This window comes from Channa argus, chromosome 13 (assembly GCF_033026475.1).
Source record: "Channa argus isolate prfri chromosome 13, Channa argus male v1.0, whole genome shotgun sequence".
Classification (NCBI taxonomy): domain Eukaryota; kingdom Metazoa; phylum Chordata; class Actinopteri; order Anabantiformes; family Channidae; genus Channa; species Channa argus.
In genome coordinates, this window is record NC_090209.1 from 15966134 (window position 1) to 15987462 (window position 21329).

Genomic DNA, 21329 nt, shown 5'->3' on the forward strand with positions numbered 1-21329 from the left:
TGAAAGACGGCCCCCAAGGGTTAAAAATAGAAAATTATCAACATGCATGCTGGAATCCACTACCCCTCCAACCCCCATATCACCTCCCGCACCAGCACCCCCACACCCTCCTCAAACTTACTGGGCCTGCATTGTTATGTATGATCAGATCTGCCAGTTCTTCCTCTAAGCTCCTTGTCACATTTTGACTTAATGAAGTGCAACTTAGAAGGGAATTGGGTTCATCATGCTAGTCGCACGATGCTCCCTTGTTGTAGCAAACAGGAGTGGCATGGGACCGAAGCGCTACAGCGCGAGTCGTTATCATTCCGGTCAGTCTGTTTAACACAAAATTAAACAAAGAACTAATTAGTGCCTCATGAATTAATAACTGCACTGTTGCCGAGAAGAAGTTAGGTTGCTGAGGGGAGATATAAAATAAGTAGGAAGATCAGGTTAGAATTATTATTATTTTTCAGGGATGCCTGGGCTCTCAAGGTTAAAAAACTTTTGAGAGGATTTAGGAGTGACTCAACTGGTTCTGCTAAAGTCAGTTTCTCTTCTGGTGTAAGAGTGTCTGGGTTAATGGGTGTCATATAAGACACTTTTCAGCTTATAAAAGAAATGAATATAGTCATAATCATCAACTTTACATTTTAGCTATGTGTATAATTTTAGTACATTTTGTACTTTTGGCTATGTTATTTAATCACACCATGTCTGACCCAGATAGTTTTGCATCATGTAAGTTTTGCAAGTGACTTTGAATAGATAGTGATTACTTTTATCCTTTTCGCCCTCAGTTAGAAAGAAGATGCTATTAAAATATCCATCTAAGTCAGATTTTAACATTACTGCCTCTAATTAAATACTGAGTGTCAAACTGCTGAATACATAGATAACATAAGTGTAGTCTGAAACCCCTCCTCATGCTACAATGAGTGCTACAAACGATAGTCTCGCTTCTCAGTCACCATCCCCTGTCCCCCAGCTGTAATATGGGGCCTGGGTTTCCATTTGCTATTCTACTGTATATTAAAAGCAAGGGAGTGAACAAACACATTTTCTGTTTGCATCATATTCAGACTTACTACAATATGTTAGCCACTGTAGATTAGATTTGAAAATGTAGGGATTTCTCAAATACATGTGTGTGCATGCATATACATTGGTATAATCAGTGTCTGGGCTTTTAATGTTTCTCCTCTGCTCTCTTTCTCAGATGAAGTGAGTCCCTGTATGGTGTGACTCCCCAGGAAGAGAAAACGAGGTAGGACAAATCCCCAACATGACTGATTACTGTCCCCAACATCTCCCCTGTTCATATCTACAACAATATCAGGCATCTTCATTAATCCCCATGGATCAATGTGTCTGGGGGTTGTAAAAATTGACAAATGACTTATTAGAATTCCACCGTTTTATTTTCCAACTGATTAACTCACAGCAATGTCGTACACTATACAGGCACACTGATGTATCTGTTTTACAAAGAGGGCCCCTTCTCTCTCACTCTCTCTGTCTTACTATAGAGGGATCTATACAAAATAAAAAGCACCACTAACGTTGTGTATTGGAAACCAGCAACAACTAAAACTAGAGAAACATTAAGCTGCTTTTCATACAAACTCCCTGACCACTTCATTAGGTACACCTGTATAATCTGATGCATTCCAATATAGCATCTCTGCCATGAATTCTACTACAACCCCAATTCAGAAAAAAAAGTTATTCTAGTTATACAAATTTTTGATGATGTTTAAAACAGAAATAAAAACAGACTGCACTGAATTGCAAATCTCATCAACCCATATTTTATTCACAGTAGAACTTAAACAATGTGTCAGATGTTGAAACCGAGACATTTTACCATTTCATGGAAAATTTTAGCTTCTTTTGAATTTGATGGCAGTACAATTCGTGGATTGCATTAGACCGTACAGGTGTACTTAATGAACTGGCCAGCTTCCTAACATAAACAGCTGTTTAGTGGTCCTTTCGTTGACTTGCGGCATTTGAAATACGAAAGTCTGTTGATGAACAGAAAATATATAAGCTTTACACCCACTGCAAGAAAGAACTGTATAATGGCACCATAGTTTCTCATAAAATTGCTTGGCATGTATGCCATGATCTTGTTAACTAGGTTACAGTCTCCTCTTAATTATAACTTGATGTACTCTTGTGCCTGCTTTATGTCTAGATCTTGTTGTGGCAACATCCCACATTGTCATCTTGACAAAATAATGTAATTTTTCCACTATATGGCATTTATTACTGTAACAGACATTAGACACAGACATCTAAGTACAGATGACATCCACCAAATTAACAAGAGTATAAAACCTTTTGTTGCTGATAAAAAATCAGCCTCTGTACAATTTGACTCTCGAGAGGATGCTAATGACTTGTGACTTGAAGAAACTGGGTTGCTTTTTTTCTCTCCCTGAGATGAAACCTTCTGTGCTAATGATGTTAGCTGGTATGAGCACAATGCTGATGTGGGAGTCTGTCATGAGGATGCATACAACAGCCCTTGCCCCTGGCCTCCTAGTCAAGAGGGATCTAAACATTCAGAAGTGACACCGTAGGCTGTCTCATGTCAAACCAGGGACCCTTGCTATCACTGGGGGGGTGGCATGGCCGTGAATTGAGGCGGAAGGCTACACCACACTGCTTTGTTTCTGGTGGTGTCACTCACACACCAGAGAGAAGACACACTCCTCGCATCAATCAGAGCCACAGATATATGCCCAGTGTACCTCCTTAATGATGATTACACTATCCAAAGATAGGTATCCAGATAGGTAAAATAACTAAGAGCAACTGTGGAATGAGAGCTGTAAATCACATTGATTAGAGCTAAATTTCCACTTTTAAGGTCCCCAGAACAGCTGCATGCATGGATTAACCTATACACAGACACACATGCAATGTTTAAACAGGTCTCATGAAGTACAGTATGAGTCATCTGTAGTGCAGACTACACGTCTTAACATAAACCTCTCCTTGTCTAACCACACAACAACAGTATAACTGACTACAGTTAGTTTAATTGGCTTTTGATATATAAATGCAGCTAACGATAAAGGGTAGCTGGCTCTAAGATGGGTTGGGCATGACACCCTCCCACCCCCCACCCACACACTCCTTTTGGTTTTCACAGACCTGGGTTAGGAAGCACTCCCAGAGTGGAGTCCCTCTCTTAGACAGTGGGAAGAAAATTAAACTGCCAAATTTGTTTTCATTGGTTCCAGGGACAATCTCAGGAGACTTCAAGGCTTTTAATTGAGCTCACTGAGCAGAAATTTGTGGGGCTGCTTACCAACAGCAGTGGTGTCTCCCTTTTACTTAGCGTTGGCCCCTTTGAATGATCAGGCAAATTGGGAATAATAGTTAAGTAAAGTGATGCTTTGCTTAAAATGTTTACCTGTTACCTGTTTTGTAATTTAAGGCTCTGTTAAGGTTTTCTTATACTTCTAGTTGAAGGAAATCAGTTTAGTAATGATTGATAATCAAAATTCAGACTCACTTTGTGTAGTGTTTTCGGCTTTTTAGTGCTCGTGTAGGAGGACAATGATTCTCTAATAAATAGGAGTTCATTCAGTCATGGAAAAAGGTAAATAAAGCCCACAGCTCAGAGGAAAAATTATTTGTCTCTGTGAGGAAAAAAGAGCAACAAGTCATAAAACTCAATTTAGTATAATTGTATTCCTCACTATTGTGTAACAACAAAAACGAGAAGCCACCTTCTCATTTTCTACACTTTTCTCTCTCCTACACCTTTTCTCCTTTTGAAATTTTCCAGTGTGTCAAAACAAGCAAAGGCTACATAGAAACGGCAGCCCTGTGTAAATATTTATGATGTAACATCTCCATGTGAATAGACTTTCCTCCCAATCCATCCATCATTACGGGCATATCGTGAAAGCCCACCTCCCGGTGGTGGCTCAGGGCCTTAGGAAGCTTAGACAGGAGTGGCGTGTCCCCCTCTCATTCAAAGTATTTGTTTTTCTTTTGACTGGGGGCAGCCCAGCTGTGAGGGCATTTCATGTGTCAGCCCCTCCGTTTTCATTCAGGGCTGACTTCAAAGCCTGTTTTGGCCCATTGTTTCTGTGACTTGGCTGTTGGACCCAAAAATGCCCAAACAGAAAAATGTGATGTAGGTCAAATTATAGCAGTTGTGCGTCTGAAAAAGTGGGATTCTTTTGGTACAAACAAAAACCCTTGGTTACCGCCTAACCCCAGCTTTGGTGCTTTTCTTACACTCACCTTTTTATTTGTTACTAGTAGATCTGAGTGGACATTGGGAAATGTAGAGTAACAAGGCTGTAGTTCACGGTGCTTGGCAGAAAATCAATGTTTTAAGTTTGATCCTTTCTTTGCTGCTTCTTTTCTAATTTATAAGACTTCACTCCCTAGCAAAATGTCAAATATGTGGTGTAGTTGCTGAAGATGTATTCAAAATTAGATTAGACAGTAGACTTCATTGGGGTCCTGTGTTTTAAGGGTTATTTGTTTCTTCAAGTTTGAATAAGACTTAAGGACAGATCTAGAGCATCTGTTAGGGCTTGTACATGTACAATATTTTACTTGTGCAATTGTTTGAAATGTGAAACGTCTTCATTTGGTACACACAATGTGGGATAAAGGATCCTGCTGTATTTTTTTTCAAGTACGGCAGAGTCTTTAAGAATGTAAAGGTGCAGTAGATTTATGAGGTTGTGTGTTTTCAAAAGTAGGTAAGTCTGCTGCCTTACCTAAGTGGATTACAAGGTTTTAGGCTTTTCTCCTTGCACAACTTACCAGCAGAAAATAGGTGTTACAGACGTTAGCAAAATATTGGCACCCAGACTCTCATAATATTATCATTAGCCATGGAGGATTGCTGAAATGTGATTAATACATCACCATTTTGACAGACTGAGCCTGAAAAGGTGATATGGATTATTACAATGGTTGTAGAGCTCAATACTGCCATCCAAGTTTATCCATTTATCTGCAATGATGAGACTCCTTTGTGTTGTATAGCATTGTAACATCTATCTAAATAACAAAAGATATCTCTCCCATACACAATTGTCGTGCTGTTAATATTCAGCCCATGCAACAATGCACATGGGAATGGAGTGCTGAGACAAAACTTGACTCAGAACGGGGAAAAAGTCCATACAACATTATGAGCACTAGGAATCGATGTTCAAGCCTCTAGTACTGGCCACTTTTTCCTTGGCTTAGGTATCTGATTACCTTCAAACAAAAATATTGCTACTGTATTGTTCAATTACAACTGGTTGAGTGCTGAATGATGCAATTCACTATGTAGGAGCTTTTTTCATTTCTTTGTGTATGCACTTTGTGTGTGTTTCATTCTGTTGGCCTTGGACGATACATGTTGAATAAATACCATTTTTCTGTCGTTTCAAGTGCCTCTTTTCTCTCTGTGGATCCATTCAAGCTTTCAATACCTTTTCTCCCCCTCTCTTCTCCTGTCTCTTTTTTCCACAAGCAGGAGGGTTTTACTTTACTCCTTTGTCATCCTAATTGATTGCATTAACCTTTTGAGTATTGAATTTCCTGTGCATCACGCCGAGCACAATGTGGAATATTATCATAATCCTTCCAAGTAATGGACACAGGGCAATCAACAATGCTTTAGGAAAAGTACATCTTTGAAAGATGAAGTATCATATTATTTTCAATCCAAAGACCTGGATGGAGTAAGACTGTTGAGCTTTAAGAAACTTTGTCAATAAGTGAAGTTTTTTTCCTACCCATTAAAGAAGTCTGATAGTGAAGTCTGATAGTATTTTCCTTCTGTAAATCTGGCTTGTAAAATACCTTTATACTAGCACATAGTGTTTTTGATCAGTGCATTATGATATTAATATTTTTGATCCACATCCTAAATAATGGAGTGCTGTGTTTAGTGATTAAAAAAAATGCCTCTCTTCCTTTTGCTGATGATGTGATTGTCTTAACCCCACTTGGTACAGCAGATTTGTTGTGGTGAAGAAGTGTGCTGAGCTCTATTATTTACCAGTTTATCCATTTCAAGTCATTACCTATGGTCATGAGCTCCGGATAGTGACAGAAGGAATCAGATTGCAATTACAATTGGCTCAGTTTCTATTCTATGTGAGTTTGCATTAGTAAGTTGGGGAGAAGCAAAAATATTATAATTCTGTGTGATACATTTTTTTGCTGGCTGCTTGTTCAGCCAAACGGCAAATGTCTATACGTGGGCATTGTCCCCTCAACATCCCAAATCACTCTGATTGCTCACTCATCCTTAATCAGTCCCTGTAGGTATTTGAGTTTATAAATTTAAAAGATCTTTTATAAGATAATTCAAAATTGCCACATACATTGCATTTTTTATTTTGGAATGCTGTTAGGAAATCAGCCACAACAATCACAAAAAGGTCCATGAAATCTTGTCGGGAGTGATTAATGCAGAGCAGAACAAGATTCCTCACCACCTCCTTACCTAGGGGTATTTCTGTTTCCTGTTACCTTAAATTTAGAGAACGTGCTATTTGATAGGGTGAAAATATTTGCTAAAACTAAACAAAAATTTGTTTCACAGGTAAAGTAACTAGTTGTAAACATTTGGCCTAAAAATGACTTTAAAGAAAGGCTTTATTTTCGGGTGTACATGAATGTCGGTACAGACTTAAATGTTAATCTATCCAATAGTTTTTGAGGTATTTCATTTAGACTGGACAACATTGGCATCCCTAAAACCACAATGCTAACTTGGCTATAAGTAATGCACACCCACCACCCAGTTAGAATGAAATGCTGCACATAAGCTGGAACATTTGACTACAAACAAATTATTATTTCCACTTACTGCTGTTTGTTGCACTATATGTTTCTCATGGAAAAATTTGTGAGTGCAGTAAACTTAGAGGAAGCTGAATAAACGATGGGGGATACACAATCACATTGAATTTTATTATGATAAAAAATTCTTGTTTGTAAAAGTGTAGAAAAATTAGTTTAAAAAATTAAATAATTAGAATTAATTAATGTGAAATAGAGTGTAAATTTACTTTTAAGTTGAGAGGTCAGTGTAGGGCAGATGGGGGGTAGAGAGTGTGGGAGGTGAACAATTCTGCACATTTTGGTTTATAATTATCTGTTTTAGTGGCCCAGAAGTGAATGGAGATTTGAACAGAAATAGTGAAATACATTTATATAGACACTACTAGTATATTCTTTTATAACACTGTGCTTCAGCTACATCAATGATATTGAGGCCCCCAAGCCTCAAACCTACAGTACAGAAAACACTCCAAGGATAACAGTACAATAATAGCCCATTAACAATGTACAGTAGGAGGTAGCCTATTGGCCTATTGAGTTTAATCTGTTGATATAGCTATTTTATTTAAACATGATAGTAAAGGGATAAAAAGTAGTTTATGTTGCAAGACCAGTGTAGTACCCATAACTGTCTTATAAAGGCTTAATGTCACCAGCCTTTAGATGAAGTGTCAGTAGAATAACACTGATCAGCCTTGAGCTTGGGAATTACGGTAGAGACAGCAAATCTTTGAGTATAACGTGGCATGTGGGATAGTTTGGAGAGACAGAAGTGGGTTTTAAGAAGTTTTACTAAACAGTTCATATTTTGTAAAGTGAATTATTGAATTATATTTATTTTGAATGTCATATCAGGAAAGTTATATCACACACCAACAAATATTATACAGAATTTTGTTTCATTTATTTGTTTATAATTATATTTGCTTTGTTAATAATGGATTGGCAATCTATTATGTGGTTTGTTCGCATTGGAATTAAATGCTACCTAAATGTTGGTCATCAACAGCCCTGTTATACCACCATATGAAGTGTATTTCTGTTATAACCTGTCTAGTCATAGTATTTCTGACTTCTACAGCCTGGTGTGTGTTTCTCTGTAAACACTAGCATAACTGCATTAAAGTAATTGATTGTTGAAAAACAGACAAAAACTGTTATCATGTTTCCCTGGCAACAGCAAGTATTATCTGGGCTCTGTTGATGAATTGAGGCAAAACACCCTGTAATTCATATCAACTCTATTATATTTTTCAGCTCAAAGAGGAAAAATCAATTGAAACAAGCTCTTATGCATGGATAGATGCTAGTTTTGATCAATACTATTTTCACAGGGATAGTGCCTTTTAGTTTGATCGAGGCCAGGTTGTACAAAGCTAGCTAGGGATGCTCAGGACTTATATAAAACCAGATGTTCTGTCCCAAATTTAGGCACATCATTTGGCAAATTCACTTGAAATGTATTGATCATAATGGAATGATGTGATTGAGTGAGGATGTGTGTCAAAAAATAGGTCAAGGTCAGTCAACAGCACAAAACCTAATCCTGTCCATCTTTTGTATTCCATCAAACCTCACTGGTATTCCACTGGGAAACTCTGGGCCCTCAGCATATGGAAGCTAAGGGGCCTTGGTTCAATTATACAAGCCCATTGAGCTTCAGAATATTGACATATCTCGGTATTCTGAAAATGTCATGGATAATGATGCACCAGTTCACCAGAAAATGCTTTCATTGAAAGCAAGATCTGAAGGAAAGATGTGGAGAGCATTGAATTTGTGGTCTGTAGCTATAAGGTCAGGATTTACCTGCCTAAAGGTAGTTTTTTGATATGCATGACTGGTTTGGTTTTCTCTGAGGCAAAAGGCACACATCCACAGCCTCACACAGCCTCATTATAATAAAACATATCATATAATAAATCAGGTGTTGTGCAAAGGCAGTTAAAGTGTGATAAATGGTATGCAGAGGTTACATAACATATCAAACTGTGTTCAGTAATTACAATTAATTTCCATTTTCATCAGCTGGTTGCACAGAGATAGACTGTACCCACAGACAAATTGTAACATTCCACAAATATATTTCAGTTCGTTGGTCACACAAAGCAGGAGCAAGGAGCAAGTTGAAGTAAAGACATTTGAAACTTAAAAATACAGTATGACTGATCAGATTTGTGCCTACTTCTAATATCAGTAAGGCCTATATCTGTTGTTTTGTTGGCTTCGTAGTGGATTCTGAAAGTACAAAGCCATATCAGATTATAGTAGAGTTATTTTTTAGCATTGCTTCAGGCCGTAGACTTGCTGTTTGAGGTTGCTTAACTGAAACCTCCCCTGCCTTCTAATTGCACTTGACATGCTGCATGTGCGTTGCAACTTTTGTCAAAAGCTATTTCTACCATTTCATATCCACGAAAATAAACCTATAATCACATTAACCAAAAATTGCACTGTAAATAGACCACCCCAACTTTGTCATACCTTTACTTTTTCATTCACAAAAACTTCACATATTGAGAATTGTTTTCTTCTTTTGTTTTGGAGTTTGGTAGTTTTCTCTGTGACTTGAATTATCTGTCTTGCTCTTTTCGGCATCAGCTTTAGACAGAATCTTAATTGATCTAATCTGGTTACTGCTTGCTATTTTCAACAGTTCCATTAGAAAACTCCCATCCTCCCCCACTCTGTCTCTCTTCCTTCACCTCCCACACTCTCTACCCCCCATCTGCCCTGACCTACATGGTAGTCACATGGCCCTGGCTCCCTGGCTTGGCATTTTATGGAAAATCTGCAGGTGATAAAGCCACAGGGTTTAAAGTGTTATCCCTGCCTGTCCTTTGAGAAGGGCTAAACACTGAATGAGGTGTTATTGCATCAATGCTGTTGGACACACAGAGGCAGCAAAGAGGATATCTTCCTCCCTCCCTTCCTCTTTCTGTATGTCTCTCTCCCTCTCCCTCCTCAGTTTGATTGGATTTAGTATAGTGTCACCACTGTGACTTTAGGGATTTCTTTCTCCCTGTCACTGTCTTCTGCATGCTTGCTTGGGTTATTTACTTAACTTGTCCAGAAAATGGACTGTGATCTGCAGCTTACTGCCAAAGCTAGGGAGAGACAAGTGCCTTATTGTAGTTAAGATATGCCAGACAGACACATAGATGCTCGTTTGCCTGCTCTGGCTTGCTTACTCCCTTGCTGGTGGTGAGGGCTTACTTTTGCACTGTGACTTCGTCTCCTTCACACTGTTGTCTGCCTGTAAATTTTCTGCTGTCCTTGCTATTCAGCCAATTACAGCAAAAGAGCTTTAGCAATTTTTACCCATCTCTTCCTCCTGGTGTATATTTATATACTTATTTTACAAGCACATGACAAGCATTGCTGAAGGTTAAAAAAATGCTGAGTTTCAAAGCGCACATAATGTCAACTTTCTTTCTGAACTGCACTGATCAATAGAAGTCTGCTTCATCTTGTGAAGAATAAACCCACACACTGCATGTGTTGGCTTGTTGCCTAGTAGTCCTCTTTTCTTACTGTTTTTACCACTTAAATGTAGAAAAGGGCGCTGCGTGTTGAAAACATTCCTGTAATTATTTATAACCTACCAGTCTATAATAGAAAAAGATTGACCAAATAGATCTGTAAGAAAACAATTTTACTTTCTTTGCATTCATAAATTATGTTGTGCAAAGTTAAAGTGGGTTGAAATGAGTAACCATCAAGTCCACAAAATTAATTTTCCATTATGTAGGGCAAACATATTTTCTGCTTTTATTTCTTGAAAAATTAGTCCTTTCTTATCAAACGTGTACCAATGACAGACATATCTATTGTTTAACATTTAAATTTCTCTAAGAGATACTGTGTAAATAGTGTAAGCGGATGCAAATAAGTTCAGTTTATCTGGACTTTGCAGGTCTTATGGTTTGTCCCGTTGCACCTATTGTAGGTTTTATGCTGTCAGCACCTTCCCTCTCCTCTTGACATTAATCTGCTCTGTCCCATACTGTCAACCTTAGTACTTGTGGCTATATATTCAGTAATTGGTTTAGATGTACACACCCCTAAACCCATCTACACAATAATGAGGTCTGCTGTATTTTAGTATATACACAATATGTTCCAATCTGATATTTTCTGTGGGTTGTTTACTCTTTTGAAACTAGAACATGGTACAAACATCAGAATGTATATCAATACAATGTCAAATGTAATGCAGAGCCCCTAAGTACTTAAGGAATGCATCTAAAGTGCTCTGCCATGTTGCATTCTGGTGCTAACATGACCACAGCAAATATCTGCCCAAGGAACTGGATAAGATCAGGCACTCGGGACAGTTTTACATCACTGTGACGATTGCTTGTAGTCATAATGTAGCCATACTTACAACAGTCCCACTGCAACCAAAAAAAGAACATCACATAGGTTTTATTGTTCTATCTCTCATAAAAACAAAACCAGAAGTTACACAAGTGATAATTGTGCATAAAAGAAGTGACACCACAAAATGCAGTGTTCCAAAACAAGAGAGTGGGAGAATAAAGGGCTCTTTCCACCAGTGTAAAATCAGCCACGCCTAGCAGTGGGAACGGAAAGCAAAACTGCTTAATGTGACAAAATAAAGACAGAAACACTCCAAGGGAAAGTTAGAATTAGGATCCTGAAAGATTTATGCCTCCATTTTATTTATAATTTGTTTTCTTTTCCTTATTGGAATTGAGTTGCAACTGAATATTTGATGAACACAGCCTAGAAGTAAGGATGTTATGTCAGCAAGGAAACAAAAAGTAAAGAGAAAGAACCAAGAAATGTATTTTGCAAAGTTTGCGCTTTGGAATAAACTAATATGCCTCTGCTTTCATAAGTGGCTTGTTAATTGAATGTGCCTGTGTATGTGTGTGTGGAGGGGTTCGCTATCTGCAGGTTGTGCTGAGCCCTATTGAGGCTAGCGTGCGCCTTTCCGTATGCACTGCGCTGAGTGCTGGGTACTCTCCGTGCACAGAACACCATCTGCATTTTGCTGTTAACGCGCCTTCACATCCAAGGGAGGATTAGGAGAAAATCCCCAGGTTTTTTTCAACCAGTTGACAAATATCAGATTTGTCTCTAAAAAAATTAGCTCCATCTATATCTCCCACCATATGACACACAAAAAAGATTATCTTTAATACCCAGCCAGCTTGGGTGTGGAAAAAGCAGATTAAAGTTTCAGTTCGGTCATATTTACCCAGCTACTTCAAGTATGAGACTGCCTGAATTACACGGTAGACAGACCTCTTCACGAGGAGTCCTCCACACACATGTACACCCACATCTACCCCCCAAACCTTTACCTTCCAGAAACAAGATGTCTACCTTGAAACAATTAGACATCATACTTAAATAATTCATTATTTCCCGGTCAGTCTTTTTCTACATGTCCTTTAAACAGACAGAGTGAGCTGCCAAAAGGGCTTAAATGAATAACAGCAGCAGGTGCCTTTTCAGAGGGGGCTTTGTAGTCTACAGAGGGTGCTGAGCTGTTATTTTAGTGGCCCACTGGCGAGGAGGAGTCTGTGGCTGGGAAATAGACCTAGTGGTTGACCTGAGACCCCCGAGCTGTCCTATTAGCAGTGTGCTTTCAACTAAATGTTAGCAGCAGTAACTGCTGTCCTCAGTTGCACTCCTGTGTCTGATGAAACAAGGCTAACAAAAAAAAACAATGTGCACCTGTGGTCACCGGCAAAGCTAAGGAAGCTGAAACATTGCTTGTATCACCACTGGAAAGTTTAAGAAACTAACTTTCCAAAAAATAAATCCATTTGACCCTGAAGGAGGTCATTTGTGCCTGTAGTGGCAGATTGAGAGACAGGGCATGCATGATTATTACCCCTCAACATGCATCAAAGGGATTTAAACATACGAGTAAGATGCTTTAAGCCTTTGCTAAGTCAGTATGTTCAGCCTGACCATTTCATTATCAAGCGCATAATCATCATCTGCTGAAGACAGAACTGAAGGCCTGAGGCCCTACCTGGTGTCCTGGATGTTGACTTCCTTGCTTCCGCTCAAGACCACTGCCCCACCCAGAGGTTGCTTTATGAACACAGGAGCCCCATAAATGAAATTAAGGTGTCAATTAGTCAATTACAGTATAATAACTCTGAGGGCAGACATTTAGAGACAGAGAGAACCTCAGCTAAGTTCATTTCCTCCGGCCCAGGAGCCCAGTGCTTGGCACACGTCACTCCCCACCCAGACTCGCTGAATAAGGGCCCCAGTGCTCTCCCTAATGTTATTTTCCCCTGGATATCTTTTTTGATCAACAATTTCCTTTCATGGGTTTGTTTTTCAGATGCAGGGGATGTACTTTTTCTCTCCCCAATTTGGCTAGGGAGAATTTTATAATTTAGTAATTAAAATCTTTGTTAGGCTTTAGAAATTGCAGCTAATTGAATTTAATGGGAAGATGAATTTCAATTTTATTTGATTAGCAAGACCCCTGGCATAGGTATTTATGGAAAAAACTCTACAAAAATATGCTGTGTGGGCTAAGATGGCATAATAGAATTATAGATAATCGGATTTCACTGTCATGAATTTCACTCTAATTTCACTATAATTTTCCATTAGATAGCTGGTTTACAAATATTTGCTCATCTGCGATGGGAAAGGCTATCTGTCTAAAATGATTACAGAGCGAGCCTTCAGAAATATGTCCCTTTTTTCCCCTCCCTTTTAAAAACCAGATTGCGAGAGATCAAAATTAGGAAGATTGCATTATGGATGTCTGCATCCGGGAGAGCAATGGGGGAGATATGATGATTACGGCCGGGGGATGAAAGCAGTGTCAAGAAAAATGTATGACTCAAAAGCATAGGCCTATTCTATCTACAAAATCTCTGCTCTCAGCACACTGTCGCCAAACAACATGCTATATCATAATTCATGTGACATCATAAACAGAGCACGAATAAAAGACATTGCAGCATGTTGACATACAGTACAGATATACTTATAGAGTACCTCATATTCCCTAAAAGCCATGTTAATTGCTTTCAAGTGGGGTACCTATAATTAGATTGTAGCATGTGATTTTCAGAGTATGTATGTAGCTCTGTATACAGCTATATAGCAATGATTAAAATCAAATGAGATTTTGAAGAATCCCTGTCATGAGTAATGCAAATGATGATCATCAAGAAGTGGTGTATTGCCTTCATCATTGTTCTGGCTATATTTGTGTGTAAGTTTAATATTCAGCTCCTTGTCTGCTTAAAAATAAATATATAATGCAATATAAACAGACGTGAGAGGGAATAATATCCCACATCACAGGCAACCTCGAATAACACTAGGGTGAGCTCTTGTTGATGCCCGCTTTAAAAGCCCCTGCTTCAGAATTAGGCGTTTACACATTCAATTTCCTGCCAATTTATCAACATCATGACAGTGAATATCAAGAATGGAATTGATCCATTGTCTGCCAAAAAACAAAACTACTTTAATTTGTTGTGCTTAAAGTTAGATGCAATACAAGTGCTTCATGCTGCTCCTCCTGTGTAACCCCCCACCTGTACTCTCCACCAGTTAGGACAGACCTCCACCCCACGCCAACTTGCACTCACTCCATCTTCTCCCATTCTCTCACTCACTCTTTGCCCCAAACTGCCAGAGACAGCAAGAGGGGTTCAAAAACAATCTGACTCTCGGCAAAGGTCAGATTTCTCACTCGGCATGTCTCTGGGCTTCAGCCACAAAAGCCACCGAATTCACATCTTTCAACCAGGCCCTAGCTTTTGTCCTGGGGAATGGAGGACTCGGAGTGGGCCCTGCACCAGACCAGCCCCTCCTGGAGTGCACTGTCAGGGGCAGGCAAACGTCTGGCCTGGCGGCCCTTTGACTGATGTACCCCCACCATGTCACATGCACAGTAACGCACGCACACACTCACACGCATACACACTCCACCTTGCCCTCTACGTTCTCCCGCATGCATCATACAATACCCTCAGACCACATCAAACGGAAAGCCCCACAGCTCCTTTTGAAAAGTAATGGTTTCACCCCCAAACATGGCAGCTCAAGGGCCAGAGGGCTGTACTGCATGGACTCTCCCTCCTGTGGACATCGTTACATGAATAGAATTCACCCTGCAAATCAAAACGTCCCCACGATCAAGTTTCAACATACAATACTGTACTACTTGTTGTTGTCATTTTATCAGTATGTTACATCTATGTGGAACAAAGTATCAGTGATACAACCAGAGATATGTTCATGTATCTTTTATTTTACCACAGTCATTTTGGCCTTTTCATAGAAAAGTATTAGAAATGTTTTTTGCAGATGATTAATTACACAATTGAAATAACATGTCATATCCTTATCTCTAAAATTACAGCAAATGACAGATTTAATGGCATGTTACCACTGCGATGAGGGAGTATTTAGTCCAAAGTTTGTTCAGTAATGATGGACGTCAGACCTTACTAGGTATCGCTAATCCACCAAACAATAAATGATTGATGATAAACGGGGCTGACATTTGACAATAGATTTTATCCAACACCCTTGCAATTGAAAAAAGTCTGGCTCCCAGCTCGGGTCATGAACATCAAAAACAATTAGATTTTTATCATGACTAACAAAAACTTAAGTAGTATTTACAGTACAATGTTAGATCAAGGGTGGAACCTTTTGATAGAAACTTTTTTAAGGACATTTTCCTTTATGTGGGTTAGGAAGGAGGAGACAAAGCTGTTGTTTTCCATTATTAACCAGAATGAGTCATCATAATTTCAGAATCAACCAAAACCTGTTTTATGTACATACTTTGGACTCTGCTGACAACACTCAGGAACTGAAGCTAGGACATTTTATCATTGCATTATGGTTCACAGCCATAAAGTTGTTCATTTCCTCTTTTCTATAACCATTAAATGCTAGTTATACACCACAGTTATGCAAAATAAAACTACTGTGAAAGCAGGAATATCTTGTGACCTTTCAGAGTTTATACCTTTTTTTTAATTTTCACTTTTGTAATTTCATATTTTTTTATAAAGCCATGTTTACAGTATGTTGGTATTATGAACCAAATGGTCCAGAGACACTTTGCATGCCACTGCGGAAGAAACTGCCAGGCAAATAAGGGGTTTGTCTTATAAAGTATTCATTGTCACCTGGTAACGGCTGTCGTTTATCATTTCACCTGAAATTACTATGAAAACTGATAGCTTATCAGAGGGAGGGAAGGAGAAAGAGTGTGCTCCTAGGGAGAGAGGAAAAGAAAGTATACTACATGGCCCTGAAATAGAGAGGATCCCGGTTTTGTGAGAGAAGTGAAAGTTATTTGCTTCTGACTTGACTTGAATATTTTCGTTTGAAATATTTCTGATATAATTAGGTCCCTTGAGTGATACATTAGTGATTATCTATTAGTTGCTTGCATTAATGGCAAATAATCCTTTTATTTACTGTAGTTGTATTTTGTATATAGCTATAATGAAATGTTGGTTTACCTGCAAAAAAAGGTTTTGCAGGTAGTTGTAATGTAATGTAATTTGATTAAAATATGTCCAAAAGTGTTAAATATTTGTGCGCAATAAAAGTATGACACATTTTAATAAACATGTAATCTTTCCCCCCAAAGCTCTTTTTTTTTTTTTTGAAGCGCTGTGGTCCCCTTATTTGAATAGAGGCAGTGGAGGCTCCACCCCAAGAGAGTTGAAAGGCTAGAGGACCACAAAGATGGAAAAGGCCAGCCCACTGAGAGAGGGAGAAAAAAACTGCTCCGGTTCCTCTGCCATAATTTCCTATCAGCCTATTCAGACAACATCACCAACAGCTTGGTCCGTGCATGTGTGTGTGTATGGGAGCAAAACAGAGAGAGAGAGAGTCAGAGACAGAGACAGAGAGAGAGAGAGCGCCAGCGCACTAGAGACAGAGAGAGAGCGACACCGAGAGCGTCAGAGAGAGAGAGAGCAGGCAAGGGGGAGGCTCCATATTCTTTTACCTACCCCCCGTCAAACCACAGAAAGGAGGGGCCAGACCCTAAGCTGCCAATCAAATCCACTCGTGGCAGCCGGCATTATCTCAGCAACAAACTATTGACAGATTACATGTCAAGGAGTTTAGTGCATGATTGAAGGAAGCCTTTTTTTATCTAGTTACTTTTCCGCTTTATTTCCCCTACTACCAATCAACATTCGAATGACTTTCTAACAGAGTTGAGTAATATTATGAAAGTTACATGTCTGAGAGGATTTAACTTCGACTTCCCTGAATATGGTGAGTACTCTTCTTCTTTTCTGTGTTTGCCATATATGTTTTATTAGCTGACAGTTGAAGGTGTGCCTTTATCTCTGACAAAATATATATAGAGAGGAAGTTGTTCATGTTTAAACTATGTACCAGCACACATGTATACCCAAGTGTTGCGACACCCTTATTTATAGCTTTTTGACAGTGCCCAAAGGTGACTGGAGTCCTAAATGTGATTGCCCATTTCCCCAGCACACGACTCATGACGCTGCGTTACCCTCAGTACACATGTAAAGAAAGTTCACAAAGCCAGTTTCATTTTCTCTTGTAAGAGTCTATTTCTCCTAAACACATGAGCACAGCATAATTGTCAGGGCTTTTTCATCTTCATCCATGTTTTTCTGCTTGTTTAGTCCCTTCATTTAATTACATGTTTTTGAAAAGCCAACATTTATTACAGTAGAAACACAGGTATTGGTTTTAGCCACAGAGGCACTGGCAAAGCCATTAGAGTACAGTGAATGGCCTGAGGGTTTGTTGCCAAGGGGACTAAGCAAACAAACTAGTGTGTTGCTTATGTTGTCACACATGTAAAGGGAACAAGAGCAGTGCTAACACCTTTCCAGGTACTTCTAATTAGTGTATATGTAGTGCGCAGGTGTATGTTAGAATAAAATAATTACCATTCTAATAATCGATCCATTATATTTTAAGAAAATGTGTAGCAAAAACAATATTAATTTCTCATGTTTAATAAAATAATTGTCCGTGTTCAGCATTTTTGTTGAAATGCACTGGATATTTATAATTTTATTAGACCTGTAAACGTCAGATTAACAACAGTCATTCTGTGCGTACTTTTGGAAGGATAAACTTGTCCAGTTGTAACTGGATTACACCTCATACTTGCGCCTGTCACTCTCCTTATTACTTTACCCGTAAGAAGGGTTTAGTGTGTGTGTTTTAAAATAAACCATATTTTACAGTCACATTTCTGTTTAGTTGTTTCTGTTCAGTGTGTATGGTATGTACGCGTATTTTCGGTTTGCATGCAAGTGTCTTCTCTTAATATGTGTGTGTATGTGTTTCAGTATTTGCATCATACATTAATATAACTATTCACTGACTAAACTATAACTTTTTAGAATTAGTTTTTTGTGGGTTTCTTTTAAGTTTGATAAATTGTATCTGCCATTTATCTGCTTAATTTTAAGCTTTTACAGTGTATAAATATTTACTAAAGGTTGTTTTTGGGTAGGCAGTTATTTTCAAAATTGTGTCAGTCTATCATACTGCAGAAACAATGCTCCAAAAGTTTTATATACCAAATTATTCATTTTTTTGTTTTTACACTTTTATAAAAAAATTATCTGTAAGTCAAAGTTCATTCAGGTAGGTTTTGCTACGGGTTGTTATTTTTAATACGTTTTTTACAAGTTTTAAAATGTCTCTGTATCTTATTTGAATTATTCGTTTTCTATTGCTGTCTAATATTGCCGTTCAGCACTCTTGACACTACATAGATTTCTCTGCTCTTTACCATACGTATATATTTATATGTGTGTGTGTGTGTGTGTGTGTGTGTGTAAAATATAATAAAAAATATAAAACCAATCTAAAGATAATGTTTCTAATAAATAAGAAACTATATAGTGCATAGTGTACAGTGGAGTGTGTAGTAGACAACTGTGACCACAGGGTTTCACAAACAGATGAGTGACAGACATGAGGACTTGGTTATTTAAGGTGTCCTGTATTATAGTTTAAAATAACAACAAACAAGTGCAACTGTTATCCTGACACACCCTAATTTCAAACTTTTCGTCAGCTTGGAAAATGTTTTTCTACCCTCTTATGAGTCATAATGTTGATTGCCTTCTCCCTGACTGAGTTGTCTCATTAACCCTTTGTGGCCCTCTCCATCTTTTATGGCCTTCCACAAAACCAGAATGAAATGAGGGAGAAAAACAAGCCCAGGTCTGAAGGCCCTCAATAACCTTTTATCACAATTTAGCAATAACCTGAATCAATTTGATGTCTTAAGCAATAAAATATGCTGTTGCACTCCTATTTCTGCTGCTCCTTGGATGACAGTAAATTTACATTTTTTAATTAAACTAGCTGGAATTTTTATTAGGGGGCTGGACTATGCTAATGGAAATGTTGTGTACAGCAGATTAACAGAGTTTTGAAATAAATTTAACAGGGAGACATTTGGAGGGGAAAAAAGTGAGTCATTGTCTTTAACCTCTTTCATGCCGATTTCTCCTGGGGGATCCTTGTATTCCAAGGAGCCTTGTCAGGGAAGAGTGCTTCTCAGCAACGAGCTGATTACCATCGCTTTGTCAACCAAAGAAAAAACACATTCTTAAGATTTATATTTTTTTAATATGCTGTTTCTACAATATAGGATTTTTGGATCATTTAATTGTTTTCGCTTTTATTTTACTGGCAAATTTTACATCACTCTTTTCAGGTAGTTTGAATTAGAAAAAACTGATAAATTTTTTTTTATTTTGCTTGGGTTTTTAAAAAAATGTCAAAAACTGAGAAATGTTATTTCAAATTTTTATTTTTTTAAAACTATCGGATGCAAATGATTTTTTTTTTAATTTCCTGTGTCAATTAATTATTTTTTTCTATCACAAAATCTGTTTTTGTTATTTTACACCTACATTAGAAAAGAACAATTTTAAAAAGTGTCAAACACAGTAGTTAATGGCGTATATGTTTGTGTAGTTTTATGGTCCGCTCTCAGTATTTGATTGATGTTACGCGAGGCTGTGTGTGTTATGCCTGGTTTTAGCAGAGTGGCAGGGGGAGAGAAGGGGGAACACAGACAGCAGACAAGGGGAGGGAGGCGTGTGTGTGTGTGTGTGTGTGTGTGTGCGCGCGCGCGCGCGCGCATGCATGTGTGCTTGTGCGCACTGGGTGTGGGGGATAGACAGAAAGAGTGGGACAGCTGAGTCCTGATTGAGCATGTGCCCAGTCATCAGACACAAGCCACCCAACACCATAATTACCTTAACCCCCATCTTTTAATACCCAAATCACACCAACTGGTCTCGCTCTTTTTTTTTTTTACGGCAGAAAGAGGAAACACCACAGATCAAACGATCAAATAAACTCCAGATGCACGTGGGCTACCCATGCATCTTGCTGCAGTAGCCAAAGTGCACAGGGCTACTTGATATGGGCCAGGAGCAAGGCAAGTGGCATCACCACCCACTTTCCTCACTCCTGTGCACTCATGCAGCGGCCAGCACCTAATTAAAACCTCAAAGCTCTCCGTCACCAATCTCGAGTAATAGCCTAATTAATACGCGGTGAAGAAATATTCCAGAATGATAAAGAGGTTGGACTTTGCATCTTTGCCTTTTTTTAATCATAATATTAGATTTCAGATTTTTATTATCATAGATAAAGTATGTTTGTTAAACAGCTATCCAAAAAATTGGGGAAATGAGAAGAATAAATAGTACTTTTATAATTATAAACTGTATCATTAATTAGAAAAAAGTTTTATTGTGTTTTTTTCTGAAAAAAATGCTCATTTGTTTGTATGTCTTTCTTATTTGTCTCAGAGTAACCAGCTGAAAAAAACAAAACAATCTGGTGCTTTTAATCTCACAGACGACTATGCCGTGCCATGTATTTTCATGTTCATGATATTTTTTCTTACTAGATATCTAAATCTTATATATGAAATTTTAATTTCATGCAAAGTAAGGGAGAAGAATAATCTGTAGTTGTTGATATGCAATATAAGAGGAGAAAAGTGGAAAATGAAGAGGTAATTAGCAGAAGGAAAGACTTTTGTCTGAAAGCATGGTCTCCACTGGCCATGAATGAATTTGCATGGTTCGCTTATCGAAGTGCACTTATTAGGCCAGCTGAAAGAGAGATTAAGCCGGCACAAAATGTGGTGACTAATCCTTTTAAATGTGGCGGGGGGTCTTTAAGGTGTGAACCAGCCCGTACGTAGGATAGTGGGTATGGAATGTGACAGAACACAAGTTTTTTTACAACTGAATGTAGAAGGAAGCAGCGAATGTGGGCTTTACTGTTTAATGACAAGGACATTGATTGATATGGGTAATAAATTGAAAGTTTATCTCCTGACCTTTTCATGTTTGGATAAATACAGCAAGTGGGGTCAGACTGGGATGAGATAATGACGGAAACACTTGTGTTAGTAAACATCAGGGGCTTTTTTTTTATCATTTAACAATTGTTGGATTTAGTCATATATGTAATTCAATAACCTAAAAGAT

At 38.3% G+C, this 21329-nt stretch overlaps 1 protein-coding gene across 4 annotated transcripts in view; it reads left to right on the plus strand.

Annotated features, from left to right (window-relative positions):
• The window catches only part of casz1 (castor zinc finger 1), a 174665-nt gene that overhangs the window by 84512 nt on the left and 68824 nt on the right, over positions 1 to 21329 (plus strand). For 2 of the 4 annotated variants that reach the window (XM_067528107.1, XM_067528108.1), the window contains one exon: positions 1202 to 1249. Coding sequence is in view for 1 of the 4 variants with exons in the window: in XM_067528106.1 (XP_067384207.1) it covers positions 17034 to 17082 (49 nt within the window). In the remaining 3 variants the exon portion in view is untranslated. Of the gene's footprint in view, positions 1 to 1201; positions 1250 to 16600; positions 17083 to 20391; positions 20411 to 21329 lie in introns of those variants that run through there. The other 2 variants (XM_067528106.1, XM_067528109.1) reach the window with 2 other exon arrangements.